This window comes from Corythoichthys intestinalis, chromosome 11 (assembly GCF_030265065.1).
Source record: "Corythoichthys intestinalis isolate RoL2023-P3 chromosome 11, ASM3026506v1, whole genome shotgun sequence".
In the NCBI taxonomy this organism is placed as follows: domain Eukaryota; kingdom Metazoa; phylum Chordata; class Actinopteri; order Syngnathiformes; family Syngnathidae; genus Corythoichthys; species Corythoichthys intestinalis.
The window spans coordinates 4,033,345-4,053,332 of NC_080405.1; the positions used below are offsets into that span (position 1 = coordinate 4,033,345).

The 19,988-nt window shown below is 37.9% G+C and overlaps 1 protein-coding gene across 3 annotated transcripts in view; it reads right to left on the reverse strand.

Annotated features, from left to right (window-relative positions):
- Positions 1 to 19,988, reverse strand: part of uvssa (UV-stimulated scaffold protein A) — a 95,421-nt gene that overhangs the window by 30,542 nt on the left and 44,891 nt on the right. For all 3 annotated transcript variants that reach the window (XM_057849510.1, XM_057849509.1, XM_057849508.1), the window contains one exon: positions 4,745 to 4,856. In XM_057849510.1, coding sequence (XP_057705493.1) covers positions 4,745 to 4,856 — 112 coding nt within the window. The remainder of the gene's footprint in view (positions 1 to 4,744; positions 4,857 to 19,988) is intronic.

Genomic DNA, 19,988 nt, shown 5'->3' on the forward strand with positions numbered 1-19,988 from the left:
TATGTGAGTGAATAATTTTTTAAAGTCTTTTTTTTTAACTAAATATTTGACATCAATTAATGATTCTAAGCTAAAAATGACAGACATTTCAAATAATAAATATAATTAACGTATTGGCCCGAATTCGGTGTTTTTTGCATTGAAATAAGACTGAAAAAGTGGGGGTCGTATTATATTCACGGTGCAGATGTAATACCCATTCACGACGCTAGATGGCGCCAGATATCACTGTGGCAGAGGCACTGTGTCCGTGCCTCGTATAGTGAACAGAAGAAAACAGAGTACTATAAGAACGAGACCAAAGAATTTAATACATATAGCCCCTGATAGCAGTGAAAATAAAATAACTTAATATATAAAATGTGGATTATTAAACATCAGGTCAATCTCGCCTAAATCTCTGGTAGTTAATGACATAATTGGGGATTATAATATTCATATTTTGGCCCTGAGTGAAACTTGGCTTCAGCAGTATGACTTTGTTAGACTTAATGAATCCACACCCCCAAGTCACGTGAATTTTCACACAGCTAGAAGCACGGGCCGCGGAGGGGGGGTGGCAGTAATATCACACTCTTGATTAGGTATGAGCCCAAAAAGTAAAGCTAATTACATTTATAACTCCTTTGAAAGTCTAGTACTATCAATTATAGATGCTAACTCGAAGAACCAAAAACCAGTTCTTTTCATAGTGGTTTACCGTCCCCCTGGTCCCTACTTACAGTTTTTGTTAGATTTCTCTGACTTTTTATCCAGTATTTTGCTAAGCTGGGAAAGAATTATAATTGTAGGGGATTTTAATATACATGCTGATGATGACGGCGACTCTCTTGGTAAGGCTTTTAATGACCAACTAGATGGGACTGGCTTCATTCAAAATGTAAATAACCCAACTCATAGTCACAAGCACACTCTTGACCTGATTTTAACCTACGGTACGGAGATTAGTGATCTTAGTGTCCATCCCCATAACCCTGTACTTTCTGATCATTTTCTAATTACCTTTCAGTTTGTGCTTCAAGTTAATCCGTCACTAGTGACTAGAACTCAGATGAAAAGGACATTATGTGATCGCTCTGTTTCAGAGTATAAACAGATAATCCAGCCAATATTTGCCTCCATGTCATCTGATTATGAAGGAATAATGTCCGGCCCTGCTGTTAATGACGAGTTTGTTGATAGTTTTACGTTTACTCTTCGTACTACACTCGATATTGTCGCTCCCCCCAAATTAAAGTTTGTCAAGCCGAGACGAGCCTCTCCCTGGTATAATGCTGAAACACGCTCTCTTAAACAATCGGCACGTAAATTAGAAAGACTTTGGCGCCGTTCCAACACAGAGCACACTCTCTCTGCCTGGAAACACAGTTTAGTGACCTATAAACAAGCCTTGCGTACGACTAAAACCAGATATTACTCATCCTTAATAGATGAAAACAAAAATAATCCTAGGTTTCTGTTCAGCACTGTAGCAAGGCTGACAAATAGTCACAGCTCAATAGAACCTTGTATCCCAACTACCCTTAGCAGTGATGACTTCCTAAAATTTTTTAACAATAAAATCGCAACTATTAGAAATAAAATAAATGAATTACTTCCAACTATTAGGTCTGATAAAGTGCAGACAAAAAAATCAGAATCTCCTATAAACCCCTCTAAAATATTAAATAACTTTACCACTGTAGACCAAATTGATGTAATTCAATTATAATGTCCTCCAAACCATCAACATGCCTCCTAGACCCGATCCCAACCAAACTTTTTAAAGAGACCCTGCCTCTAACGATTGATATTATCTTAAATATAATAAATACCTCATTAGTTACTGGCCACGTGCCGCAGTCCTTTAAATATGCAGTTATTAAACCGCTTTTGAAAAAACCCACTCTTGATCCTGATATATTGGCCAATTATAGACCTATCTCTAATTTACCATTTCTCTCCAAAGTCCTTGAAAAAGTGGTAATTAAAGCTGCTCTGTCAGCACCTACAGGACAATAGTTTATTTGCACATTTCCAGTCTAGCTTTCGAGCTCATCGTAGCACTGAAACTGCATTAGTCAAAGTAACTAATGACTTGTTACTAGCCGCTGACGTTGGATTAGTCTCGATCCTGGTTCTGTTGGACCTGAGTGCAGCCTTTGACACAATCGACCATAATATCTTATTGCAGACATTAGAATGTGACATAGGCATTAGAGGAGCAGCCCTCTGCTGGCTTAAATCATATTTATCTAATAGGTACCAGTTTGTCAATGTAAACCAGCAATCATCACCGTACTCTAGAGTTAGTTATGGTGTGCCGCAAGGATCGGTCCTCTGGCCCATCTTGTTTACGCTGTATATGCTTCCTCTAGGTAATATCATCAGAAAAGATAGCATTAACTTTCATTGTTACGCTGACGACACACAACTGTATTTATCAATTAAACCTGAGCAGATCAGGCAAGTAGACTAACTAAGCACCTGCGTCCGAGATATAAATACCTGGATGAGCACTAACTATCTTCTACTTTATCCTGAAAAGACAGAAGTCCTTTTAATAGGCCAGAAAAGTGTGAGAGACTCTTTAGCTGCCCAGATAGTCACTCTGGACAATGTAAGTGTAGCCTCCAGCACCACAGTTAAAAACCTAGGAGTTTTATTCAACCCTGACTTATCATTTAAAGCTCACATTAAACAAACCTGCAGAACGGCCTTCTTTCACCTGCCCAACATAGCCAAAATTTAGAAATATTTTATCTAAAAGCGATGCAGAAAAATTAATTCACGCGTTCGTTACATCGAGATTGGATTACTGTAACTCCCTACTTGCAGCTTGTCCTAAAAGTTCCCTAAAAGGTCTTCAGCCTGTCCAAAACGCAGCAGCAAGACTTTTAACAGGAACCAATAGAAGAGAGCACATCACCCCTGTGCTCCAGGCCCTTCACTGGCTTCCAGTCGAGTTTAGAATTAAATTTAAAATCCTCCTTCTTACATTTAAGACCATCAATGGGTTGGGGCCATCTTATCTCTCCGATGCTCTGGTTCCATACCGCCCCAACAGAACACTCCGCTCTCAGAATGCAGGTCTACTGGTAGTTCCCAGGGTTTCTAAAAGTACTGTCGGGGCTAGAGCCTTTAGCCACTTTAGCCCTGTTTTATGGAATCAGCTTCCAGGTAATATTAAAGAAGCTGAGAAAGTCGGCACATTTAAGATTAGATTAAAAACGTTCCTATTCAACAAAGCTTATGGTCAGGCTAGTTGAAGTCGGAGTAGACTCAAAGTTTAGTCTAAGCTGCACTAGAAGCTATAAAGCTGGGGGAAATACAGCCACTGAGTTCTATCTCCTTTTTCTCACTCGACCTACCAATTACCTTACTTTATTTCTATTTTCCAATGCTAATATCTAGTTGTCTAGTCTCTTCATCACTAGTCACCCGGTGTCCCCTTTCCCCCCTCCCCTCTGGGGAGGGGCTATTTTTCAGCTGCAGCCTCCGGACTGTCCGGACCCCAAGCTGGATGGACGTCCTCGTTGCTACCCCCATCTCATCTGGCTAGATGGACCTCTTCTTGTTCCTTTACTCCACCGCATTTTTTGGGACTGTAACTTCGCCTGCTAATTCCCATTAGCGGTCCTGTCTATCCGTCCTAGGAGTGGATCTCTCCTGACTGTGGTACTCCCCAAGGTTTCTCGTTTTCTCCCGAAGACTCTGGAGTTTTTGGAGTTTTTCCTTGCCGACATGGAGGGTCTAAGGATGGGGGATACCCAGGACTTGAATTTATTTATTCATCTTTGTTGCTTCGTTTGCTGTTTCTGATTGTGTATCATATTGCCTCTGCAAAGCCCTTTGAGACAATGTTGTCGTGATCCAGGGCTATACAAATACAATTGAATTGAATTGAATTGAATTGAATATCATTGAAGCGATGTTCTGTCATGATAGATCTCAGCTACTCTCAAGTTTAACCAGTTTGCATTATTTTATTGCAATGTTTTTCCTTATTCAGATTTGTTTCAAGACTACAGTTACAGTTAGACTTCACTTTGATGGTTAATGCAGTCATTGCAATTTTGTTGTTTTATCACAATAGATTGGTTTATTTACATTTCAAAAACCAGAAGCCATTCATTTACGAATGTGATTGCACTTTAGTTTACATATTTAAATGTTAAGATATTAAGATATGAATGAGGCAAAATAACATGCTTTTTCTCTATAATACATTGTTATAATCATTTGTTTCAGATGTACTGTAATTATTTTCTGTATAAAATTTAATTTGGTGTTCAAAACGTTTTTTTTCAAACTTGAGTCTTGAAAAAGAGGGGGTCGTCTTATAAACAGGGCCGTCTTTTATTCGGGCCAATACGGTACTTACCTTCCTTTTATGGCTGGATTGAAACAAAAGCGGTTGCGTGACGTCTGTAAATGGGTGTCTCCGGGGTAAAATGGACAAATTAAAAATTGTTCGGGGGCTTAATGCGCCATGAATTTGCGATGGCAGCATATAGGCATATTGTTCTATCAAACACAACAGTTCTTTTAGCTTAAAATAAAGCAGTTTCTTTTAAAGAGGGCTGCAAGAGCAGAAACTGCTTTCTCAGCCATGTCTGTGTTTTCCCCCATTTACTAATATGCGAAATGCTCATATCATAGGAATTTAATTACCCGGATTTCCTGACCTCTTTAAATGATCAATACATGCAAAATGAATAAGTGAATAGTGTTTGTGTATGTGGAACGCGTGTGTTAAACTAACCATCTTTCACTTGTAGATTTGTAGGGACATGTGACTCATATCCTTCTTTTTCTGATACTTCAATGAAATCTTCATCGGTGTCATCATCATCACCTTCTTCAAATGGTGAAGCCTTAATGTAGGAGGGAAATGTGTTTAGAACATTTAAATGCAATAAGGAAATGTAACACAACATTTACATGGATTAAAGTGAAAAAATATCTTTTGACTGAAACTTTGTTTTAAACAATGCCAAGATTAAACATTGGAGCAGATCATATTGCCGAGGTGGTATCTGAAGTACTTAATTCAGTTAAATTAGGATAGTTTCATTAATTGGACATACTGTAATATAATGAAGTTCTCAGTGTAATTGTATTTCAATAACTAAAATATGCAATTACAAGAGAAATTGAGTGGGCATGCTTTGCCCCTTCTCCCATGGTTCGTAAAAATTTTGCAGCATGCTAGGGTCACTTCTTTGTTAACTTAATCGCTACCAAAAACAGGACTAGATGTCCAGTCCATGTCGACTAGGAGGGCGCGTGTTCATTGGATGTCTAGCACTGTCAATGGCAGGCAAAATTAAAATATCGAATAAATTGACAATTTTTTTGTGATTTTTTTTTTTTTGGTGTGTGTGCGTTTATGATTTGTAGGGGATATTCTTTTTATTTTGTGTATTTAGCAGCTTTTGCCGATTATTGGGGGGGGGGGGGGGGGGGGGTTATTGATTGTGAATACAAAGGCCGGCATGATCATAGGACTTCTAACTGCAACCTTGTGAGTGGTCATGTGACTGTATTGTTACGTGTGATTGGTATAATTGAGTCATGTGATTATTGTTGAGACATTTCAATGGTGAAACTGCTAGAGCCACTGTGGGCATCTCTGGCAAAAATTAAGTCAAATCTAATATATAGAATGAAGAGGCAAACTAACGAATGTAGTGTAGACCAAAATCGCGGAATAAGAGTAGTTTTTTGTCTTCACAAATCTACTCAAGTAAAGTAGAAAGTACAGTGTGGGAAAACTACTCGTGGGCCGTACGTTTGACACACTTGCCTTAAACCAACAACAATCCTTCATAGCAGGTCTTCAGACAGCTCTTTTGACAGAGCCATGATGCCAATCAGAAAATGCTTCTCATCAAAACAATTCTTACCAGGTGTGTGTTTTATAGTGGGCAGGGCAGCTTTAAACCACTCGTCAGGGATTGGGCACACACCTGACTTAAATTGTTTGGTAAAAATTGGTTTCTATTGCTCTTTAAGTCTCCTTAGGCAGAAGGTTCACTTACCTATCTCCCCCCCTTCTGTCATTGTTTGCATGCTATACTCATTAAAATGTGAAAACCTATAAATGTTTGGGTGGCTTTCATTAAAGCAGACACTGTTTTTACATCTGTGTCATTTTGACAAAGGTCAGATCACATTTGATGGTGATTTTATGCAGAAATGTGAGACATTCCAAAAGGTTCAGATACTTTTTCATACACACATGCATGACATGATTTAAAAAAATGAATGAAAATGTTTTTAGATATCGGTATTGGCAGCGACATTTGAAAATCCCTTATCAGTCGACGTCTAGTACATGTACATACATATTCATGTATGTACTGTTTGTACTGGGTAAATCTATGTAAGTATGAAGTAGATATATCTATGTTGTATTTATGTTCCATGTTGTATCTATGTTCTATGTTGCATGTATGTGCGTGCCTATGTACGTTGATACGCACATACATGCACTGTACACCTGCCACCCAATCACAAAAAATAGCACTTTTAAAGTCAAATGATGTGCCGTTTTTGGAAACAAGAAACAATTTTGTGCTGTATTGGACAACTGCTACCCTGACTTAAATTGTCTCTGGACAAGTTAGATGGGGCTATATTTAAAAACCCATTCAATCTTATGACCTGAGATTTTAATGTACTAGATTGTGATGGGCATTCTGTGCACTGGCTATTTATATGCTAATGTGAAATTGGCCTGCCAAGGTCTTGCAAATGATTACTGCCTAGGAATGGGAGACTAGGGGGTGTGGATGAGAGAGAAAGCAAAAAAGCAAAAGAAAGAGAAAGGGTGGAGGAGGTACAATATAGTCGGTGTGTGGGGTTATCATACCACTTAATAGGGCAAACAAAGAGGGGGAAAGGATGAGGAAGAAAGTGGAAAAAATGATTTAGCATGAACAACTACAGTGGTTTGAACAGTCAAGTTGTGATTTTAGCTTTCAAGACTTAGTTGAGCGAAAATATGGTTTTAATGCATGGGTGTTCAATATGGTTGTCCCAATGGCATACTTTTGCACAGGAGTCCGAGTCACCTGATTTTGAGACTGTGCCGATACAGAGTCCCGATCCAATACCAATTTCTTTATTATTTAAACAAAAGTTCCAAACATGTTACAGTACTGTACTGTTTGGAGTACTTCCTCCTCTTCTTTTTTTGGGAGTGTGGTGGGGGATAAAACATATTATATATATATATTTATATATAGATATACTTTTGGCAATGCCATTGTGTTTCTGGATTATTTTAATAATTTTTATCTCTTAAAAAAAAGTATGTAAGTGTACTGCCTATACCAGTGTACCCGCTAACAATGTCTGTTCTCCAATAAAACACAAGGCTTGGTCTTTTCTGTTTTTATATGGAGTAATTAGTTTTAAGTTTGTGAAGCTGCAACAAAGAAACATGCATGCTTTCAAACCAACTGCACAATACACACCGGTATATAAATACCATGTAGACACCACACTTCACTTGAGCTACAAGCTATAAGTATAGGTGAGCAGGAATTATTAACAAATTTCTTTCATACAGCTTTCCCCATAAACACATACTGGACTGTCTCAGGAAATTAGAATACACAATATTCTAATTTTTTGAGACAGTCTTTTGCATACTCACAGGTCGATATAGATGTAAAATACATATAGTTTCCAAGGCAAAGACGTAACAAAGCACTCAACATCATCAATGCGACCGACAGGCTGTGTACTGTAAAATTGATTGCATGTGTTCCAAACAGCATTGCACGATGAATGCAGTGAATTATTATGACCACAAGGTAGCAGTAACATACTGTAAAATGTTAACTGGTTCTAAACCATGGTGACTCCAGCCAACACAATAGTTTATTTTTAAATTATACATAGCATAAAATAAAAACCCAATTGCTTGATCGGCCTTATTTTTGGTCACGTGACTGGATCAGGACAATCCTAGTTAACAAACTAAGGCCCGTGGAGCAACTCCGGACGCTATGCCCCGAGTCGCTCTGCCCCCCTTCACCACGTCTGCCACTACTTCTACATTTCCCTTCATTCTCGCCACCTCCATCACAATTTGTAATGTTTTTAGCACTCCTGCTTCTCAAACACATGCCCTTTTGGTACTTTACTCCCATCTCTGCCACACTGAGGCAAGGCGCCAGCTTCAGCACATGTTGCTTTTCACACATTGACACGATGCTGCAGTTTAATATGCCCAGGATTTTTGACTCAGTTAAAATGCCCTGAATTGAGGTCAAATGCTGCTCAGTTACAAACAAATTGATACAGGAACGCTGCTGTAACCAAAATGTTCAATTGGCAAAATGTTTTTCAACATTTTTGTTGTTGTTGCATATTACGAAAACATATTCAAAACACGAAAGATATTACATACTGTAGAAGATATGTAATTTCCCCTCACAGAATATTTTCAAAGTCGCGCCATAAATGCACCTGCACTGTCCTCACTAACACGTTTGTGCTCAGTTGACAGCGAGCTACACTCTGACAGGGTGATGACAGAAGTCTCTGTGTTTTGCTGCCTTTATTGAGCTGTTCCTAACACCAACACTTTGCCTAGTGAAACAAAAATGAAAATCAAATAAATCTGTCTCTTCCTCAATGACAGACATGTTCACAGCAACGTAAATCTGCGATCATAATCAGCTGCTAAAACAACAATAAGATCGATACATACGGATATAATGCATTATCTACCCTCCGCACATCGTCCAAAACAACTACATAAGTCGCTTTTAGTGTCTGATTATGAGTGAAAACACACGGCGAACAATGTAAAGCATGGTACATACAGGCGTTTCTTCTGCAGATGTTTTAAAATCATTAAAAGGCGTGCGTAGGCTAGAAACAGTATTTTTTTTCTCAATCTCTCTTCTATGTGACTACTTTGCGTGCTAAATGAGTTCTTCCTCACGTGTATATAAGTTTTTTTCTTCACATGCCGAAGCCTAAACTAGAGTTGTCCGGTATTATCGGGTGGTCTATAATATCGCGCACTAATGTCTGCAGCCAGTGGACCATAGCAATTCTTGCCATCTCACCACATTGTTTGTGCCTCATAGAAGCATCACATCTATGTTATAATCTTCCTTTGTTTTATATTCATGAGCAGGTTGTAGTATATTGCAGATGTGTGTATTTTTTTTTTTGCATTTGTGGTAAAATGTGGTTACATTGTTTTATTGCTTGCAAGCTGTACTACCAGTTGCTTTTCAAATTGACACGTGGTGTACACTTTGATTTATTTTGTGACTTTATGTCATATTATTGACACAATGTTTTGTTGTTTTCAGTTATTCAAAAAAGTCTCCGTGCCTTTGTCAAGAGAAAGATGACCACAGTAAATACAATAGCGTATCGCACGAATGATATTTTTAGAGTGTGACGTCGCCATCGTAACTCAGAAGTGGGTCAAAATAGACACGCCCTCGCATACAACTCATGTTATTACTGCTTGATTTCTGCCGGTAATTTTTCAAAAAAGAACATGTCGAGTGAACACTGCTGCTATGGAACTTGTAGAAACGACCCTCAACATTACAACATAAGAAGGATGTTTTCTTCATATGTTTCCCGAAGCCAAAAAAAAAAAAAGGAAAAAATGTGAACAATGGATCAACTTGTGCAGACGTCCAAAAGACCAGTTTAACGCCAGCAAGGTGAAGCCTTTCACCTTCCCATGCAATACATTTTTTTGTTGGCCATGGTCCTACAAAGGACGAAGAGGTAAGTCCTTTTGATATTTTTACTTATTTTTTAGCGTGGCGCTTTGCCGTGCTGCTTCTGTCTGACGATGAATGACCTGAAAAAAATCAAAATGGTATCTGACTGACACTGTTGTTACATTTTCTGTTAAAAAATATATAAAAACTTTAGTAAGGGGGAAGTGTAAATAAATTATTTAATTAAGATTTGTCATTAATGAACAAACAAAAAATGTTCGTTGGCTATCACTGATAACATTTGCGATCACTACACAAAAATAGCAATGTAAATTACCCCCAAGAACGGTCAGAGACGTAAGACAACCAGAGGATATAATATATAAGAAAGACAGACATATGTTGGTAAAAGATAGACTGTTGATACAGGAGAATGTCATTGTCAGTGGCGTAAGGCAAAGCACACAACAAAAAGGTGTCGACAAAAAAGCTACCTCTGGATCAGGTCTACTCTTTTTCAGGCCTCAACACTCAAGCCATCTTTTTAACTGAACATTTGTATGTTCTTCTACATCTTTACCAGTGAATTTGGCACCAGGGACATCATTTTCGGACAGAACTGGTAGGTTTAGTTCAGTAAACATCTTGTTCAAACACTATTTCCCTGCATTTAGCATCAGGGACAAACGCGAGCTTGACCCGCCTAGCAACAATGGCTAAATATTAATGAACAAAAGTGACATGTTGCGTGCGGTACGTCATTCAACTTTAATTCAGCGACTGACTTCTCATTAAAGCCTGAGTTGTTTACAATCTCTCGATTTCTGTACCCACACATACATTGAGGACAGAATAAGTGCCTTATTGGCACTTTGCACTTAATCTAAAAAAAAAAAACTGATGTTGGCACTATTTTGATTTCAACAATAAATCTATTGGTGCAATATTCTGCAGGCACTTTTCCCATGACTTCATTTGAAGTTTATCCTTTATTTTTCACAGAATGTTTATTTGGAAAATCTTGAAGTTGTGACATTTATCATTATTAAAGCATACAGTGGGGCATCACAATTAGCCATAATATGTTAAGTCCACAACTGCATATATCGGTATCGGTTTGATATTAGTATCGGATTTTTAGAGTTGGACTATATCTGGATATCGGCTTTGGGTTAAAAAGTCATTATCAGACAACAGCAGTCTAAAGCACTACCAGCTCTAAGCCAAGCGAAGTGGCTCCCAGCCGGAATAAAAATGTGACAAAAAGAGGAACTGGTTGTGCAATGAAAGTATTGTACTAAACCACAGCAAATGCACATGTATGCATTTAAATGCTGCTTTGTTTGTCTACTGTATGCTTGATTAAACTTCAAACTACTTATGCACTAACTGAAATGCACTGTAGTCTTTGGAGCAACGATGTGATGTGGGACATCAAGGGAAAGCAATGACAGAACGAGCGTGGAGCAGCGATGAAGGAAATTCATTTTATTTTCCTTCATTTTACAAATTATATTTTTATACAAGGTGCTGAGAAATATTGTGTGCGTAACACTTCCAAGCATTTTCAAGGACAGGATGTGGAAAATTCAAGCCTTTTTCAAACCTTGAAAACACAACAGTAAAATCCAAGAATTTTCAAGGAAATTCAGGGTTAGGGTACATTTTAAATGCAGGGTATGAACCCTGCATTTAAAACGTGGTACATTATACGAAAAAAATCATGATACGGAAGCCACTCTGGAACGAATTAATTTTGTATCTTGAGGTACCACTGGTTTTTTATCCATATACCATGTTAAAGATATAGGTTCTTCGAGTTATTTAGTTTGATGGAATAGTTGCTGTATTGTGCTTGCAAGGAATTACCATTTACTGGTGCTGGCCCAAAAAAATACATCATCTAGAAGAAAAAAGAAAGATTTATATCAAAATAAATACTTGCAATATGTCCGTCTCTGTGTAATGAATGAATAAAATACTATAAAGGTAGTACCTGGGTTATGACGTACTCAACTTCAGTGATTTCGACTTTACATCACTGGAGTGTAATAGTCACATTCTGTGGAGCGGCCCCCGTGTTCTTTTGAAAAAAAAAAAAAAAAAAAAAAAAACCATACCTAAGCTTTTGTCTTAATTATGCTTTATTGTTTCCGTTTCTCCCAGATGATTTTGGCAACAGCACTCGCCATAAATAAAAGGCAACATCGCCCTCACGCACAGCAGAGCTAATCCGCACCATCCGCAATGGTATCATGATCAGCACGATGAATGGACCTACACATGTATAGCGTTTTTATACCTTCAAGGTACTCAAAGCACGTTGACACTACACTATAATAAATTATTTTTGTGGGTAGTACATTTGATTTAAATTGTATCAATTATACTTAAGGTATTTAGGTGAGCAATATAACTGTATTAAATTAATTAACTCTCTTTACCTAATTTTAATCAGTAATAACTTCAACTTGAACAAACAAGACAATATCTACCCAAAAATATTGCGCCAACGAAAACATTTCATTTGGCGGGACACTGCAACTTGGATGGCATTGTTTAGTAGCAGGTAAGTTACTGTTTCTTATAAAATGGACAATGCAAAAACATTAAAAATCCTGGTATGCTGCGTGTTAAATTACTAAGCCCTGTCGTAAAAATATTTGAGTATATTTTATCCCTGGCTTTTAACAGCCATTGCTGATAGCTACCGTAGCTAAAAGCTAGCTGGTCTTCAGAGCATACCAACATGAGTTGCTGGTGACAATGTGGTTTAATTTGATCCGTTAGCCTTATTTTCTAATTAACTTATCATTTATGGCGTACAGTATTGTCAAATGTTTCGCCCTTTAGTATAACTGAGCGGCACCCCCCCACCCCCACCCTGTGGTGCTCTATGGGACACACATACATGATGCACAACAGTGTGATTGAGCGCGTTGCATGTGATGGGAAGCAGAAAGATGGGAGAAGCTTTTAAGTAGGTATTTATTTAACTAATTAGAGCAAAACGACAGGAAGTATTCCATCCCCCATTGCTGAGGTGTGCCGCCCGCAGCACATTGCCAGCAGCAGCTAAGTTACTGTTTACATTGACTGACGCTGGGCTGCTACTGAGGTGAGTTCAAACCACCAGTAATAGCGGCAACCATTAAAGGCCACCAAAACTCAGTCAATATGTATATGTATCTAAGATCAACTCATTAGCAGGCTTTCCAATAGCCTGATAATGATAATTGCAAACGTGATGCTAGGTGGCTCAGTGCGTTGGCATAGCATTCGCGTTCTCGTTAGCATTAGCATTTAGAGTGGCGAGCATCATTTTATACTCTAGGGCAACTCTTTTTTGCATGGCATCCAGGTAGATACCATGACTTGAAAATAATGGACTGTTTTCCTGTTTAGTATGGATTATCATCACCAAGTTGGCGTTGTCCTTGTAGATGCTACAATCGAACATGTTTTTTTTTTATTACCAAAAATTGTATTTGACAGCGGATGGGCATTAATGACATTGTGAATTATGTCGCTTAATCCATTTATGTCCAGCTCGGATCTTTACATCCATTCAAAAGAGATAATTTGTCGGATGACACAAAATGACATGTGTCGTAAGCATTCATTTACATCTGTGGCGCTTCAATGCATACTAGGAGGCGTGTTGGACAACAACAGTGTCGACAGCAGGTGGAAGCAGAGGTTGACTGTCTCCCCCAAGGGAGCAGTGATGGCCAAATCAAGCTTCTTGAAGCAATGAAGCTTTGCAGCCAATTGGTTCATGGTACTTCATTTGGTCTTATGACAGTCTTATGATGCCGCTGTTAAATAAAGTGTTACCGGTTAATATCTTTGGGTGTAAAAATCTCATAATACAGCGAGGACAACTGCGGCTTATAGTGCGGTGCGACTTATCTATGAACAAATGCCCTTTTCGTGTCAAATTTGGTGGGTCGCGGCTTATAGTCAGGTGTGCCTTATAGTACGAAAATTACGGTAGTTTGTAACCGTAACTAATTACTTTTATTAAAAGTAAGATTAACAACACTGATGATGATGCAGCATCAGGAGCAACGTGGGGTTCAGCACCTTGCACAAGCATACATAGACAAGATTATCAGGGTGGGGAATCAAACCTGGAACTGTTGGGGTGGGGAACGACTACAAGTACTCTACCACTGAGCCACGCTGGCCCACGCGGGGATCGAAGATCTGTATGAGAATCAGCAGCACACAACCCTGATCACAACATTCCAAGTGAGTTGTGAATATTTTGATATTCCTACTCACAGTCAAAGTTGATGGGTTTGGATGGTATGCATATTCTCATTGTGCTCGCATGCGTTTCCTCCAGGTATGTGAATAGGAGAGGTGGGAGGAGTAGCCAAAAATTTTACTCAAGTAGAAATATTACAACCCACCTCTGGTGAATAGTGATATCTGTGTGCCCCGTGAATCATGGGGAAAGATTACAGTTTGTGACTCAGCTCTTGGTATGCTCGTACACATGCGAGAAACACAACTAGTACACTATCTGTACACACATTTTTATTAATTCCCACAAATATACATTTGCTCGTATGTGTTGTCCATAGGTTGAGGGTCATGTTTATTTAGACGATGAAATTAAGGTGACTGGAATCCAGATAAAACAATGAACAACATGAAAATTCTGCACAGGGCAGAAATGAACAAGGGCCATTCTTTATGCATAGTAAGAATTGATCACCAAAATAACGTCATTCTACCCTTTTCATATTAATTTCCGTTTGTCCGCCAAGAAATTCATCCGACACTAATGAGGGGGAAAAAGCTTCCTTCCCAGTCTGTCCTAGCTACACTTGATTTCACTGTTGAATTGTACTTCTCCAGCTTAAACACACATGGCTCCTTTGCCTCAAGGGAGTCGTCAGCTCATATGATCTGTAAAGTGACATCTTTATATCACTAATCTTCTGTGGCAGGTCTATTAGCCAACCAAGCAGCTTCCCAAACCATTTTCTGTCAAGGAGAGTTTTCTCAGCTGTCTAGTTAACTACCCCATTCTATCTTGTCCAGATGGCCATAAAAATGTCATCGTACATTCTCACCATTCCGATCATGAAATTAGACTCCCCGCTTCTTTATTTTACATGGGACACATTGAACTACCTGAAGACACAAAAATCATGATTCTGGAAGGACCAACCTTACAAAAAGTAATATTGGTTTGCAGGGCCTAGGACCCATATCATAAGGATCATGGGATAGCAAAATGAGTTAGAAATGGCAAAGATGGACCCTGAAAAATTTTGTTTCACTAGGTCAAATACAATATTGGCTTATTGAATGTTCCATGAACATGTCCTTTAATTGATTCAAAGTTCCATTATGAGGAAATAATTTAAAAATGTGTTTTGTAAAAGGTCATCAGGCTTATCAGAGATGACAAACTATAAAGAGTAGGCCTGTCGCGGTTACAAATTATAGTATGTCGGCGGTACAATGTCTCATAAATTATTCCTGAGATGTGATATTATTGTCAAAAACATGTTTTCTGTGTGTTTTATTTAAGAAAAGTGCTGTCAAACGATTAAAATTTTTAATCGAGTTAATCACAGCTAAAAAAATTAATTAATCGTAATTAATCCCAATTCAAACCATCTCTAAAATATGCGATATTTTTCTGTAAATTATTGTTGGAATGGAAAGATAAGACAAGACGGATATATACATTCAACATACTGTACATAAGTACTGTATTTATTTATTATAATAATAAATCAACAAGATGGCATTAACATTAACATTCTGTCAAAGCGATCCATGGATAGAAAGACTTGTAGTTCTTAAAAGATAAATGTTAGTACAAGTTAAAGAAATTTTATATTAAAACCCCTCTTAATGTTTTCGTTTTAAAAAAATTTGTAAAATTTTCAATCAAAAAATAAACCAGTACCTCGCCATTGTTGATGTCAATAATTGCACAATGCTCATGGTGCTGAAACCCATAAAATCAGTTGCACCCAAGCGCCAGCAGAGGGTGACAAAACACCATAAAAACACAAGTAACAAGTTGACATGACACTGTGCTGTCATTTTAATCTGTTTAAGTGGGGCATGAGCGTTAAATGGGTCAAATATTTTAATGTGATTAACCCTTTAAGGTCTGGGCCTATTTTGTCTGATTTTGCATGCCTTTGAAGTTGCCTTTATATTTCAAAGAAAGATTTGTTTACGATGGCCTGGTTTGGTCCCTTTTTTTGTGACACCTTGAACTTCATGTCCAAACTGTTGTTTCCTTCACTGACCAATTATAAATCATCATTTTGGGCCCAAAAAGACCAAAAATTCCAAAATCGTTTTGTCAAAATTTTTAATATTGATGTCCAATTGACAACCAAACATGCGTAACGAACCATTTTGAAACTTTATAATATTTATTCAACATGTTAGGATGAACATTCAACCAAAAAAATTTAGAAGAAATAGTCTTATATTTGACAATTCAACATAAACAACAGGTATAGCCACAGGCGTTTTTTGCCTTTATACATGCTCTAGTCAAAACAGGTTATATACAGCAGACCAAACAGTGAAGAACAGTGAAAAAATATATACCATCTAACACAAAAAGTGTTTGGAGGCCATCTCTTTATGAGTTTAGGTATTGCGGCCCATCACCTGATGAAAACTATGTACACACAATCAAGCTTCTTGAACACACATTTATATACACAAATTGAGAAGACTGATTGTGGGGAAAAAAAATATATAACATTGGGAAAAAAAGTATTTTCAAAAATATTTACAATAAACAAGTTTTTTTTTTTTTTTTTGCCACTCCGAAAAGCAGTTTCGTCCTGGAATTAGACACAGGGCTACATCCCACAGCCCACACTTCCATGGGGTGTCGGTCCTCTTTCCACCCTTTGCCCACTGCTGGCATTTCCTCCGGCCTTGAGTTGCTTTGCTTCTCTCTTTTGACCCGTCACAGATGGTGACTGGCACATGGATTGTGCATTGCTGCTTTGGCTTAGTTGAGGCCTCGAATAGAATACCATAGCTGAATATGTGCTACATCCCTAATCTTCATATAGAAAGAAGAACACCACAAATTATAAATTCCTGCCTGGGATACACACCGTGCACGTACGACTTTGATCTGATATGCACATTTTATTATTATATACACAAACACACACTTATATTGCATCAAAATTAACTTTGTCTTGGAATATCAAAAGAAACTTTCAAAAGAAACGTTTTCAGCATTAAAAAAAAAAAAGTGAGTTGGCTTACCTCTGCTCGTCGATGGCGTCACCCACGTGTTCAAATCCGTCACTATATTCACTCACGGACTCTTCCGAAGAAGACGATGATGACGAATTTGGACCATCCTCTTCCTCAAGTTGATCAAAAAGCACAATTGCTTGTGCTAAATTTAGTTTTCTGTTCATTCTCTAAGTCACACAAAGTTGCTCGCTCGAATCAAACGGCCGTCGCTCGCCACCTCGCTGCTTCAGAACACTCCTCCCTCTCGTTCGGTGGAACCTCGCACGGCCGTTATATTTATTTAAAAAAACGCATTTTGTGCTTCCACTGTGACTTCGAAAGGGTTCGTTTGATTTGTGTTTTTTTCATGGAGCTTCCGTTTTGAAAAAGGACAAGAAATGATGGAAATATAGACATAAACAAATGATCCATGCAGCGTTTTAATGTTTTTTTGAGAGGACAATAAAACTATAAAACTTAAATGACAATATCTCACGTTTTAGTTGGTCGATTGACTTCAAATAATAACGAGAGTAAACCGCAACTTCCGCACTTTAAAACGAGACCAACCAACGGCATGTGGGTGACGTAATTAAAACGTGAGGGCGCTTCAAAGACGACGTGCGCTGAGGACGCGCCGGCGCGTCCTTCGACTCTCAAGGGTTAATTTAAAAAATTAATTACCGCCCATTAACGCGATAATTTTGACAGCCCTATTTAAGAATAAACATTTATAGCATTTAAATGGGTGCGTTTTAGTGTATATTAAAAATAATTACATATAAAAAGTAAAGTATCATTTGAAAGCTTGCTTAGTGCAGAACATGAAATAGGTGAGAAACCTAAAGCAATTTTTGTTCTCTGCCAATTAGAGCCCTTTAAAACTGTTGATTTGATCTAAAATGACTGTCATCTATTTTGACTTGCAAGGTGCACAGGTTATAAAAATTTGAAGCCAAATTATTTCCATCAGACGCAAATCAATAAAAAAAATTGTCATTTGTTTGTGCTAGGTTTGTGCTCGCTTGTGCTGAATTTTTGTTTGTTTGTGCTGCTATCGCTTTTGAGATGCTAACAATTCTTTCATAGGTCAATCTGAGGTCAACAAGCCTCCCAGTTTGATTTAAAATGGCCAAAAATGGTGTCAATCGTTTGTGCTACGTTTGTGGTTTGAGCTATAAAAATCTCTGCTGCTATTGTTTATGAGATATCAATTTCGAGTGATGATGTCATGCAGCCCCCCCATTTATTGCAAAATGGACCCGAAATGGTGCAATTCGTTTATGTTACGTTTGTGTTGTAAAAAAAGTAATTTGTGCTGCTATTGTTTTAAAAGTATTGAGATATTAATTTCAAGTGATGATGTCACTCACAGCTTTTCCATATCCAACAGCCAAACGGCACCCCTTCAAGTCCATTTGCAGTAAATGGGGGGGTGCGAGTCACGTCATCACTCAAAATTAACAGCTGAAGCCCCCTATTTCCTGCAAAATGTACCCCAAGGAGTGCCATTTGTTTGTGCTATGTTTGCGCTAGTTATTGGGACACCCCTCTGTTATTGAGAGAGTTGGTACGCTCCGTCAACACGAAATTAATATCACAATATCTATAAAATGACAGCACCACAAACGAAAATTTTTACAGCACAAACAAGTACAAACATGGCACAAACGATTGACATCACTTTAATATAAATTTGCATCTGATGGGGGGCCAACTTCACGGAGGTGATTTTTCAAAGGGGGTGTCATTTAAAAGCTACCTTAATGTACAATCAGAAATATGTGAGAGTAACTGAAGTCAACTGCATTTACATGTTGAACATGACATTATACTTTGGAATGTTCACCGGAAGTGAGCGTTAAGCCACTTTTTTTTTTTGTTTTGTTTTTTGCATCATTTGTTTTCATGTTTGAAGTGTCACCTTTTGCGTTTTGGAGAAGACTGCCATTGGTTAATGCAGTGCTTCTCCATTATTTAGTGTTACGCCCCCCAAGGAATAAGTAAACATTTCGTGCCCCCCTCCAACTCTCTATCATTTGTCTATACTGTATAATTATTACAAGTACCCCTCGCATAACATTTTGTCCTTGTTAACATTAAAGAAAAAAAGTTATATATAGATCAACTCACAATAAAGTACAGAGATCCCTAGAGAAAAATTACCTACAAACAGCATATTCATATTTTTCAAATTTAAGGCTGCAACAACTAATTGATTAAATTGATTAAAATGGATTAATGAATTAGATCTCAACAAATTTAATAATCGATTTTTGCTGGCAGCTATGATCAGTTCTGTTTGGGCTTTTGTTTGCGTGTAATTTGAGGCAGCGCACAGGCCAGTGATTAAAGCAAGAGAGAGAGAGTTCACTGCTACACTCAAGTTAGATTGCAAAGTGTTGAGAGTTAGATTTTCTTTTGTGTTGTTCGATCCGGTGTGCCACAGTCAGAAGTGAGTAAATGAAGCCAATTGCATTGTTTGTATTCTAAGTTGATTAGACTTTACTACTTAGCTCGGAGTGCTAAGCTACTTAGCGATTATGCTAATCAATGTCTGAAGTGTCCATTTGAATTGTGTTTTGGAGAGGCGTATTAGCACTTCAGTTATTGTTAGATAGTAAAGTTGTCTCATTTCATGTTATTAAGAAACCACACACATAAACCCATTCATTTAACAGATTCGAGTCTCCTCAACACAAGCTCCCATTCAAACTGTAAACTGTTATACAGGTCAAATAGGTCATTGTTATAGTTCTTCTTGGAAAAAATATAATGTTGCAAAAACAAATCTTATTTGTCATGATATGAAACAATTTCACCGCAGCACGCTGTCCAACTCCATTGCAGCCCACCACCTCCACAGCTTCAAAAAATCATAGGGGAAACCCCGTTAAATAATCGTCCGACAAATCGATTATAAAAATAATCCTACAATTGACGGTGCATCTATTCTATACTGGACTGTCTCAGAAAATTAGAATACACAATATTCTAATTTTCTGAGACAGTCCTGTACATTAATCCACCATTTAAAGCAGGGGT